The sequence below is a fragment of the Morus notabilis genome, unplaced genomic scaffold (genome assembly GCF_000414095.1).
Source record: "Morus notabilis unplaced genomic scaffold, ASM41409v2 Scaffold100, whole genome shotgun sequence".
NCBI lineage: Eukaryota > Viridiplantae > Streptophyta > Magnoliopsida > Rosales > Moraceae > Morus > Morus notabilis.
Window position 1 is genome coordinate 140267 of NW_010361820.1, and position 12601 is coordinate 152867.

The 12601-nt window shown below is 33.1% G+C and overlaps 2 protein-coding genes across 2 annotated transcripts; one reads left to right on the plus strand and one right to left on the minus strand.

Annotated features, from left to right (window-relative positions):
* Nucleotides 1-508: 508 nt before the first annotated feature.
* LOC21408277 (protein NRT1/ PTR FAMILY 7.3) lies at nt 509-4136 on the plus strand. The gene is made up of 5 exons (XM_010100629.2): nt 509-562; nt 1720-1858; nt 2072-2289; nt 2387-2949; nt 3100-4136. Exons 1-5 carry the CDS (start codon nt 509-511, stop codon nt 3962-3964), a joined length of 1839 nt encoding a protein of 612 aa, XP_010098931.1. The 3' UTR covers nt 3965-4136.
* Nucleotides 4137-4335: 199 nt separating this feature from the next.
* On the minus strand, nt 4336-7515 carry LOC21408278 (arginase 1, mitochondrial). Its single transcript, XM_010100630.2, has 6 exons — nt 7205-7515; nt 6335-6494; nt 5721-5854; nt 5378-5587; nt 4819-4929; nt 4336-4728 (listed from the first exon to the last, which is right to left on the minus strand). The coding sequence occupies exons 1-6, from the start codon at nt 7349-7351 to the stop codon at nt 4468-4470; spliced, it is 1023 nt and encodes a 340-aa protein (XP_010098932.1). The 5' UTR covers nt 7352-7515; the 3' UTR covers nt 4336-4467.
* Between the last annotated feature and the right edge of the window lie 5086 nt (nt 7516-12601).

Consider the following 12601-nt stretch of genomic DNA (forward strand, 5'->3'; position numbering starts at 1 on the left):
AAAAAAAAAAAAAAAAAAAAAAAACTTTAGTGGGGATTATATATATTATCCGATCTAATAATATCATATCTTTTGGTCCTAAATTATTTGAATCAAGAGACAAAACAATGGGCTTATCTTTTTGGTGTTGGTCATATTCACAAACACATATTATGGTGGATTCGGATTTGGGAAATGGGATTTTTTTTAGATTGCACTTATTTATGACTGCATTTAAGGAGGGTCTTGGAATGGAATGACCTTGTTTGTTGAATAAAGTATTAAATACAATTCCTTCCAAGTGGACTGCTATGATGACACATGTCATGCTTGTATAAATCCAGGGGTACAGTAGTTGGTCCATGTCACTTTTTTTGTGTGACAACTTAGAAATGATGTTTCAAGACTTTTTATGGCGATATATATTGTGTGTGTGTGTGTGTGTGTATATATATATATATATGTTATCTTAATTCACCGACCGACCCATTTCTCTATCTCTCAAAACTAAGTTCATCACAAAGCGGCCATGGCTCCGGAAGCAAGTTCTAATGGGACTTCAGTACTTTGTAACAACTTCAAGGTAATGTGAAGATGTCGTTTTCAACATTTGCTTCTCTTTTTCTTCTTAAGGTTAATTTCCTGTCGTTTTTCTTTCTGCCAAACTGGGTACATTTCAAGGAATTCATCATAGGGAAGGAAAAGATTACTTTATCTCAATGTATGTTGTGAAAATCTTCATACAATCTTTGTTGGTAATTTTGTTCATGAAAACACCTAAGAAGTCTAGTTTTAACTTTTTGTTCTTTTAGTTTTTTAATATTGGATGAATGGACAAAATAGTTTGACTCTCACTTCGTACATGATCATTAGTGATTTGACCATGAGAATAATTTACAGAGAAAAAGGGTGAGATGACAGTAATTAACTAATTACAACAATATTATGTGACAAGTGGATTTGAAAAGTCTGTTTAGCTGAGCTTTCTAGAAGCTGTTTTTTTACTTCTCTAAATTATTTACTGTTTCTGTGAGTGTTTAGATGTTCTTTTAAAAGCGTTTGGTTCTCCAAAATAACTTATAATCAAAATCATAAAATATGAATTCTAAAAAAGAAAAAGAAAAAAAATTACTTTGAAACTTAAATACCAGAATTTAATTAAGGTATTATAATCTTCATCTTAATATTTTTATTGCTTATTAAAAAATTTTAAAACCATTAAACTCTTTTAAATTATGGTTACAAACACTTAACCGAAAGCAGCAACTAATATTTCTCTTCTTCTACTGACCAAAAAGAAAAGTAGAAAAACTGTGCCAAACGGCAAAGAGCCGTTTTTAAATAACATATCAAGTAAAAGCTATATAATTTTAGTTCATGAAAACACCTAAGTCTAATTTAACTTTAGGGGTTTTATTGTTTTGATATTGTGGGAATGGACAAAATAGTTTGATTTTTTAAGCTACATGATCATAGGCATGAGAATAATTCACAAAGAGAAAGAGAGATAATAGTAATTTATTAATGGAAAGTGATCACCTTTAAGTGCCGACAAATCACTTGATGGCCACATCACATCCTCTACTTGATTGAATTTTTCATGTCACCATCATTGAATGCTTTTGATCTTTCTACTGTATGCAGTAACTCGTACAATGAAATTGCCAAATTTTCATGATTTATATGCAAGTAAAAGTACTATTGTTTTGAAATTTTGCAATATTGTTTTTTTCTTGAAAGATGGTTGAGCTCAATCAGTTGGAGAATGGCCAAGAGAGACTTGAGAATGCATGCACAAAAGATGGTTCACTTGATCGCCATGGAAAACCGGCTTTGAAAGGGAGGACCGGTGGATGGAGATGTGGAATGTTGTTGTTAGGTACTTTCTTCATGGTCATTGCTCTTCTTAAACATAACATTTTGTTTAACCATGTGTAAAATGTGTTCATATTATCGATGAATTTCTAATTTTGAAAAGCTTGAATGGGACCATTAGAACATCATGGAATGATAAAACTCAACCAAGTGCTCAATTTCAATTATGTTTTTAAATTTATGGATTGTTTATGTGTCGCTTCTGTTAAAACGACAGTGAATCAAGGACTGATTACGTTGGCTTTTGCCGGGGTTGAAGTGAATTTGGTTCTATTCTCAAAGTCAGTTCTGAGGCACTCCAACGCAGAGGCAGCACATACATTTAGCACGTGGATGGGAACTGTCTACTTATTCTCTTTAATGGGTGCATTTCTTAGTGATTCTTACTTGGGAAGATATATAACTTGTGTCATCTTTCAAGTTGTCTACATAATTGTAAGTTTTCTGATTGCTCTCTCCCTTCATTTTGTGATGACTTGACAACATATGAATGTCATATTGAGTGGATTATTTTTTTCTCGGCTTTTGGTAGGGATTAATAGTATTGTCCATGTCAGCCAACTTATTTCTAATAAGACCTCATGGCTGCGGCAAAATTGGCGAGGTATGCGAGCCGCATAAACCACTTGAAAGCGCAATCTTCTATATGTCAATATACCTTATTGCATTGGGAAACGGAGCTTCTGAGCCTGCACTGGCTACGTTTGGCGCAGACCAATTCGACGAGGAAGATCAGAAGGAAAAACGGTCTAAGGCCTCATTTTACAGCTACTTTTATGTGGCTCTAAACCTTGGAAGCTTGGTCGCCGAGACGATTTTGGTTTATATAGAGAACATGGGGTATTGGGTAGTGGCTTTTTGGACTTGTACTATATCGGCTGTTGTTGGGTATGTATTTCTATTAAGCGGGACTTTGAGATATAGACACTTCAAGCCTTCTGGGAATCCCATCTCTAGATTCTCTCAAGTAATAGTGGCTTCCATGAGGAAATTAAGTCAAAATCTGCCCTCAAATGAGGAAGAGCTTTATGAAGTCCATGGAAAAGAGGGTGAAACAAATGGTATGAGGAGGATTCTTCACACCCAAGGCTTCAAGTAAGTAGTTCTAATTTGCATTAGAAGTTCTTTACAAATTGAACAAGAAATGCCAATGTTCTACTTATGATATCTATAAAGTCTATATTCTTTCCTAGGTTCATGACAAAACAAAGTAATGAGCACTATACTTGTTTTGTTAACAAACAGGTTTCTTGACCGGGCTGCAATAATCATGCCGGAGGACATGAAACTGATAAGGAATGAAGCACGAACTCCGAATCCATGGCATCTTTGCACAGTTACTCAGGTTGAAGAGGTGAAGTGTGTATTAAGGCTCTTACCGGTATGGCTTTGCACCATCTTCTCCTCTGTAGTGTTCATCCAAATGCTCTCTCTTTTCGTGGAACAAGGAGCCGCCATGAACAGAACTGTCTCAAACTTTCACATCCCTCCAGCAAGCATGACAGTATTCGACATTGTCAGCACATCCGTCTTCATCATGCTGTACGACAAGATCATCGTTCCTTTATATATCAAACTAACAAAACGAGAGCCAAAGATTCCAAGTCCGCTGCAAAGGATCGGAATTGGCCTGACCATTGCAGTACTTGCCATGATAATTGCCGGCATAGTTGAGCAACAAAGGCTAAGATACACAACCAACTTCGTCAGAAAAGAGATAAGCTCTTTGAGCATTTTATGGCAGACACCACAGTACGTACTCGTGGGAGTTTCCGAAGCTTTCGTATATGTTGCACAAATGGAGTTTTTCGCTTCACAAACACCCGACGGGTTGAAAAGCTTAGGAATAGGCTTGTCCATGTCTTCTTCAGCTATGGGAAGTTATGTTGCAAGCACAATTCTAACAATTGTGATGAAGATTACTTCAAAGAATGGGAAGCCCGGTTGGGTTCCTCCTAATCTGAATGATGGTCATCTAGATAGGTTTTTCTTTGTGTCAGCTGCTTTGGCTGCACTAAACTTTCTGCTGTACGTTGTATGCGCTAAGCGCTACAAGTCCATATCGTTGGAGAAGCGAGACGGGGCAAGTGAAAAGGAGGTCACAAATTGAGCCTTGAATCTCGCAGCTTCTTGCTACTTCTTCACAGGGACTGGTTTTAAGGGTTTCTGAAAGTTCTGTCGCAGCAAACTCACAAGTAAATTGAGGATATCAATTTCCTTAGCCAGAAATAGTCGAGAATTAACAAAAGAATGTTATAGTTCAAAGATGAGGCCTTTTCATGTTTATGCCCCTTTATGATGTTTCAAAGGAAGAAACTATAAAATCTTTGGTGATTTCAAATGAGCTATATATATATATATAATCATACATATATATGCATTCAAGTACCAAAAAAAAACATCAGAGTAATGATAAAGGCGGCTAATAATAACTTGAAATGTTTTGACTCCATTAGAGATCTTCAATGAAACTAAAAGGGGTGACAAAAGAAAAATCTTTGCCATTAAGAAAAGGGACTTGACTTCCCTCTCATAGTTGAACCAAAGTTCTTGTATGGAGGTATGAAAGGAAGATGAGGACTTTTTTTTTTTTTTAATCAATATTGTTATTTTTTATTTTGATATTTTTGCAGTCAATTCTCTAACAAGCTTAGCAGCAACCATCGCTGTCATTCCATCGACAGTGTCACGCTGCGGGTTGAATTCCACCACGTCCGCCGCAACAACGTCACCTTGGAGGTTGTGGAGGATGTTTAGGACGTCCCGGAAAGAGAGGCCGCCGGGTTCAATGTGAGACACACCGGGAGCAAAGGCAGGATCAAGAGAATCTACGTCTATCGAGATATACACGCCCTTAATGCCTTCTCCTAATTTCTGTCAAAAGGAACACTCAGTTAGATTTGTGACTTAGAATCACCTGTTTTAACAATGATGGAGAGAAAAAAAGAAAAGACTTAAGGAGACCAGATTTTCGAGGAAGTGACGATCTCTTGAAAAGGTTCGCATTTCATATTGCTCCACACCAAATTTTTTGCCTTGTTCACGCCCTTCACTTGTTATTGATCTAATTCCCACCTTAAGAAAAAAGAGAAAAAAAAAATCAGAAATCAACTTCTTTAGGCGCATAGTAACCAGGATGCTGCTCAGGAACTAAAACAGAACAAATATCTACATACAGATAAGTTAGTCCGTTAAACCTTTTTTTTTTTTTTTTCTCAAGATAAGAGTCAAAAATAACTTCCCAAAAAGTAATAATATTATGTGAATGTAAAGTCAAAATGTTCATGATAATAGGTACATGAAATTTTTCATTTTTCTAACACGTAAAAAGGTAAGATAAGGAGAAAATATAAGGTGGAACAAGTACTACTCTACCAAATCCTTGCTATACGAATTCTAATATTATCAATCAAGCAAGCATCTAAATTTTTGCTCAGCACGAAACGAAGAATTTAACAGTGGCAGAAATATGGACGAGTTACCAATTTCTTAACTCATGATATGCCCACAGATCAAAATGTACCTGCAAAAGCCGCCGAGCATAACCGCCCTCCATTATCCGGGCAAAAGATGATGCATGTGAGTACTTGTTTCCTTCAAAGGCATGATAGATATCAGGATGAGCATCAAGATGAAGAATATCCACAGGTCCTCCAAGCTTCTCAGACACAGCTCTTACCACAGGAAATGAGATTGAGTGGTCACCACCCAAAACTAATGGACGAAATGGATCCTAAACCAAAAGGGTGTAGACATAATCAGAAGTTTCATCTATACGACAATTTGAATAAAGAAGCAATAAGAGAAATATGCCATTACAAAGCAGGACATGTTTTAGCACTTGTTCGCAAACACCGGCTAATTACCTGTTCCATTACTAGCTTCACAGACTCGCTGACGACATTCATCAATCTGTCGTCCTCGACACCACAATCACGTATCTCTTGGACAGGGACATCGCCCACATCGGTCAGCACCCGCGGGTCATTCAATTCCTTCCCTACTTTGCCATTACACAAAATTAGAAAAGAGAAACAATGCTACTCGGCGTTAACGGTGTCTGACACCACTACTCATAACAGACTCAGTAACGGGCTCCACTCCACTGATGTCTTTCATTATTTTTTTTTCGTTCTTTTGATCAATTCAACAAATATAGATGCATCAAGAATTCTTCATAAACTAATGTTTTCTCTAGAATTCTTCATAAACTAATGTTTTCTTTTGAAATAATGCTACTAGTCATCAATGGTGTCTAGCACCACTGCACAGCTCACAACGAACTCATGTCTTTTAACAATTTTTTTTGTTCTCTTAATCAATTCAACATATATAGATGCATCCAGAATTCTTCATAAACTAATGTTTTCTTTTAGAATTCTGACACCACAAAAGTTCAAACTTCAAACTACCGTGTTTCTAACCTATTAACCAAACGGGCCACGATATTCCTAGATTAGCACCAGTCAAAAGTGATTACCTTCTTCAGTGGTTGAGTTAGTGCTGCCGCACCAGATTGCCTCCCGAATGCGAGGAGGAGCAAAAGCAGGGCCTTGCAAAAACGACGAGTTATGCCCAATTGGAACTCCAAGAAGCGTAGCCGACGCCTTAGCACCCCCTAAAGCACGCACTAGCTCTCCCTGCCATTCCAATTTCAAACACATAATTACTCTCAAAAACAAAACAAAGATTCTTAACACCACGTATCAAAGTTTTAGACGCGTTTAAAACTCGTTTTAAAATAATTTTATTTTTTATATAAAAATAAAAATAAAACATGTTTTCAATTTTAGTCATAAATTATTTTTAAATAATAGAATTCATATCAGAATTTAAATTATGGTTTATGATTCGTTATAGTGTTTTCTTTTAAAAAAATAACACGTAAATCGAAAATAGTTCTAATCTCATTATTCTAATTCATAAACTAAAAATCTCCTTAATAATTTTATCAATAGATTATTTTCAGTGTAAAAAAACTCATTAATGTCTCTCTCTGTTCGAGAAAAAAAAATTAAAAATAAAAATTAAAAATAATTAAAAATTATTTTTCATTTATCACTCATTTTATACTAAATTAAAAAATTATTTTCATTTTTATTTTTTTATTTCTCATTTTTTTGTTTTAACGTTTTTATTTTTATTTTTTAAAAAACGTAAAAAATAAAAACAGTTTCAAACCTAATCTTTATATTCAATATTAATCACTAATTAAAAATGTAAATATTAAAAACTCGTTCACATACATCATTGTTTTAGTTCATAATAAACTTAAGGACCAAACAGAGGATTAATTAATCCTAAAAATCTTCTTAGCAAACGAGAAAACATAATTAAAAAAAAAAAAAACCTTAAGCTTAGCTCTTTCGCGGATGAGAGTGAGAGAAGCATTGATGACGCGATTTTGGCCCTTTTCTAACAAATCAGAAGGAACGTTCGCGGCGTTCAGTTTCTGCAGATAGTGAATTCCTTTCTTCCCTATCTTGTTCATCGCCATGATTATATGTCCTCTCCAGATTACCAAAAACTTCAAAAACTCAAAACTTTAAAAGGAAAAAAAAAATTGTTGGGTGAATGGGACATGAGAAGATGAGGGAGTATATCTGTTTTAAGGGATTAGGCAGAGACCATGCTGGGTTTCTTTCTTGTTTTGTTAAATTAAAATAGTTGGTTTTTGCGTTTTCAAGTATTTGTTATATAAATATATATATAAATATATATGTATTTATGTAATATTCGATTACATATAAATATATATTCGTTTTCAAGTATTTGTTATATATAAATATATTTGTTATCTGTTTTAAGGAATTGCATTATTTGTTATATATTTTATGTAATATTCGATTTCAGGATAACATATAAATATGTATGTATGTACGTACGTACGTACGTACGTACGTATACATGGAATACATGATTTTGCAGTTTTCTTGTGAAAGTCTCGTGGCAGTGATCTGGCCGCTCCAACTGTCCTCGTGATTTTACTTATTAGTTGAATACGTCCCAAAATATGTTAATCCATTTCCATTAATTAAATGGATAACTTAATTTACTAATATTATACAAAAATTACTTGAAATTAAAGGGAAAATGTGTTTTTTATTTTTCCTGGAAAAGAAGAAGGGAAAAATATATGAATCTGTATTGGATTTGCTTAAATTAAACAAATTATAAATAATATGAGATCTTTTTTAATACGTTAATATATCAATAGGTTAAATTTTTTAAACTGTTACATTTATATAAAATCACGTAAAAATTAAAAAATATATAAATTTAACATTTAAAAAACTTAACATATTAATACACCGACGTTTAGAGAATCTCCCAAACAATATAAATAAGTTACTATAATCTTTTCAGTAAAGAAAAGTAACTTTAATTCTGGGTGAAAATATCCTTTTTCTGTCACGTTTATTTTAGTATTTAAAAAGTAGTTGGTTTATTTTTTTATTTTTTTATACAAGTTGGTTCAAATGTTTTATCCTAAATATGCCATCTTAGATCCTTAAAAAATAATTGTAAGAATCATTATTCTCAGAAAATTGTGAGAAAAGTTTTATCTTTTTTTAAATAAAAAGTCCTTAATATATGGTAATATTTAGTTATTTACATAAGAAAACCGAAAAATAAAATCTTAGATCTCGTTTATTTTACCAATTTAAGTTTTTAATTTTAGATTTTTACAGTAAAAAGTTCTTAAAAAATATCACATTTAATTTTTTCTGTTATAATAAAAAACTCTTAAAAAATATAATATTTAAACTCAAATTAAAAATTTAAATTCATAAAGTGAACGAGAACATTAATTTTCGTTGGCCAAAATTTCGTCATAGTTTTGGCTGAAGCCTGAAGGTATGTGTTGCTGACTCGAATGAAAACAAAAAAGACAATTAAACAAATCCCAGAAAGTGAACCTTATCGCCACGCGGTTCAAGGTGAACTTCTGACGTGTACCAGACGTGCCGATAAAAATCGCCGCCGTCCAACGCACACGGCACTCCCAACGGCTAAGAACAAAAAACTTTAATTTAGAATTAGACCTTATCTTACGAGCAATGTTAAAAATATTAACAAAATTTAAAATATAATTTACAATTAATAAAAAATAATAATCATTAGCTAATTTTGCACCATAAATGTAAAACCTATTATAATAACTTGACCTCCATAAATCACATCAGATTAAAAAAAATATATAAAATAGATAATTTTTTATACAGATTTAACGGTTAAAAATTAAAAACCACCGATACTTTATGCATGTTTTTTTCTCAAACTTGAGTTAAGAACTTGAGTTTAATATATGAGAAAAACATTATAATAAAAAAATTATATTTAAATTTTTATGAGAGAAAATACTGTAACAAAAAATTTAAATTGTGATTTGAGTTAATTAAAAGAACATGCTCTTTATTTTTTCATGTTGTACCAGATAAATTCCCTAACTTTTAATGTGCATAAACGGTTCACTGGGTACATTAGAGAAAAAAAAAAAAAAAAAACAATTTATCAGGTAATGAGCGGTTAACAGGTTGTTTGTAGGATATTAAAATCTCTAAAACCCCTTAACTCAAAAATGTCCAATAAGTAGGTTGGACGAATTAGAAGCAGGGTGAAGGCAGATTGTTAGGCGTATGGTTGTTCACGTTCCGGTTCAGTTCCAAAGAGTTAGGTTTTCAGATTGAATTGTTTTTAGCTGTTTAAAAAAATCCAAACTGGAATAGGCTATTTTAGAATGATTTGGTCTGATTAAGTCGTGGTTTGAACTGTTATATTTGTGTTTTTTTAACAAAATCACATGTGATTAACGCCCAAAAGTAATGTTTACAAACGGTCAATTGTAGCACAGAAAAGCGGTCGTATCCACAGAGAGATAACAAAATAACAAGAAAGATTAGCAGAATAAGAGCGTTAGAGAAAAATAAATAACAAGTAAATTAATAAAAAGAAGAGTTTATGAGACTTTGTTGCAAATAAAAAGGAGAGAATTTGTATGTAGAAAATTCAGTAGTAAAAACGGTAAAGGTCAAGAATCTCTAATATTTCGTTCACCAATTTAAGTTTTGATTCACAAAATAAAAGGATTGAATAAATTAAATCTCTATGTTGACTCCGAAAATATTATCATTACAAGTTATCCAAAATCGATAATATATCAATTTGACAATATTACAGTAAAAGACAATTTACAAAATAATTTGAATAACAAAACAATGGATGACAGAATTACATAAGAAAAGCGTGACTAAACTTATATAAAAATTGACACACAATATTTTAAAAAGTAAAAGAAAGATAGATGAGATTTAATTCATTTAGATATTGAACTTTACAGCACAATGAATCAAAAGCCCGAAGTGGGTCACTAACAAAAGTTCATCTCTAACCTCATCAAGAGAACTCTAGCCTAGCTTGCAAAACATTCTCACAAGTTCTAGAGAGAAAATATGGGACTGACAGCAATATGACAAAAAACTGAATATTCAAAGCTTTTGAAAACCTTAGGCTAACCCCTCTATTTATAGTGTTCAAAGGTTACCTGTCAAATAAGGAAATAAATAAGAAAAATAAAAAATTCCAAAAGAAAAGGAAACAAAATAAAAGTATACATAAATTATGAGAAATCATATATTTAATTTGAGGAAGAAATCCGATAATTTGCTCTGATTTTTGGGAAAGAAATTCGGATTCAGCATCATATAAGACACATGTCGCGTTACGATTGGAAGGATGGAGTCAACTCGCCACGTGTCGTGCTCAGAGTGGTTGGAGTGTGTTGGCGCGGAGTTAGAGTGGAGGACAGCTAGGGGACAGATGTCGCGCGCAGAGGAGAGAAGCAAGCTGGCATCGCAGGTGTGGGATCCACGGTGGATAGCTGGTGCGGGCTTACTGGACAAGCAGGGAGTCGTACTGACTTGCGGGGCCCACGCGATTGGAGACTCGGACGTGCTAGAGACCACGCGGAGAGCAAACGCGCGCCCTGGGTTCTTGCGTGATGGTGACGTGCGTTCAACGTGAGATGGTGGGAAGAATTTAGGCGCGGATTTCCGCGTTGACTGATGGGGACTCACGACTCGGCTGAAAGAGGCGCGACTATCTCTCCCTGAACGGCTTGTGTGGCTCGGATTGGCTGAAAATATGGCTTTCATGGCTTTTTCTTGTGTAGTTTCTCACACTGCTTTTTATCTATAATTAATTAAGCAAAAACTAGACAAATTTCAATGAAAAATATTCTGAATAAAAATAATAGAATTATTTAATTAAAACTTAAATATTTTAATATTATATAAATTAAAAGTAGTATTTAATGCACTAATCAACATGTTACATATCGTTCTTTAAAACTAGAATTACAAAAGTAATGAACAACAATAACATGTAATACAAAATAAAAGTGGATAACTATTAACTAATAATATTACAACAATAAAAAAAAAAATAGAGGTCTGTGAAAAAGGGGCAGCGATTGAATGGGGAGAGAGTTACCAGTGAGAGAGCTAAGGTTGAACTTGAATAGAATTAAGAATTGAATTGAAAATTAATAGTGTTAAAGACATTCTCCAATACAATGTGATTATTGTGCTAAATTTATCATATGCTATATTTTTGTGATAAATTTACCGTTAAATGTAACATATGATAAATTTAACATTTACTTTCTATTAGTTGATATGTTTAACATTTGCATTTTTAAATTATTTTAAAATTTAGTCTTACTAGTGATGGAGGGACGCAGGCTTCTGAAGAATTGCATAGCAAATCTAGCGGTGGGAAAGGCTAACGTGACAACATGAAAGAAATTAAGAGGGAGAATAGGGGCATCTAAGGTTTTTGTGAGAGGAGGAAGATACTTCTGCGGCTGCTAAGGAGGGGGCTATTAAAAATGAAGGGTTCGTTTGTTTTGCGCGTTTAAATTTATTATTTTGATTCTGTTATAATATTTTTTTCTCATAAAATATTTAAATTTTAAATGTTAAAATCAAGAATTATTGATTTAAATACATGAACTAAACGGACCCGAAATGTTATGCAAGGAAAGAGAGAGAAAAAAGAACCTTATTAGGCGGTTTGAGTTAAAACTGACATGCATTGTTGTTAGGGCTATTCAAAAGAACTCGGTGATTCAAATAACTTATCAATTATATCTACTAAGTTTAAATCTGGATTGGATTGGATCTACTTTAAACCGAATAGATAGAGTGTTGCCCACCTGCAAACATTTTGTTTGGTGGGTTCGGGTATGAATTTTTGAAATCCAATAGAACATGCCCAATCAAAATAAGATATCTATTTATTTGAAATACATCTATAAACATATAGAAATAGTCTCTCATCTGGCATGCTCAAAATGGTTGATAAGTCTGACAATCAATTAAGACTATTGGATGAAAATTGGGGGGCTGGATTTGCTTAAGGGTAAGCTAAAATTTTGAAAGATTGTGTAGATCTGTAGGGGCTACTAAAAGAAGTATTATAATACATAATTTCGAAAGAAATCTATATCTATATCTATATCTACAGACACTAATCTGTTTCTCTTTATCTCTTTTTCTATTGCGTTTTTATGAGCACTTATGGCAGCCCTATCCTCCTCCTCCTCCCCCCATTCTCATTTTTTGTTCTTTTTACTCTACATAGTTTTTTTTTATTTTTTTTATGTGTTTTTTACAACTTAATTTTTTACAATATGTTTTTTACTAATATATTGAGACAAAATTATTTTAGTACCCCGTGTTATAAC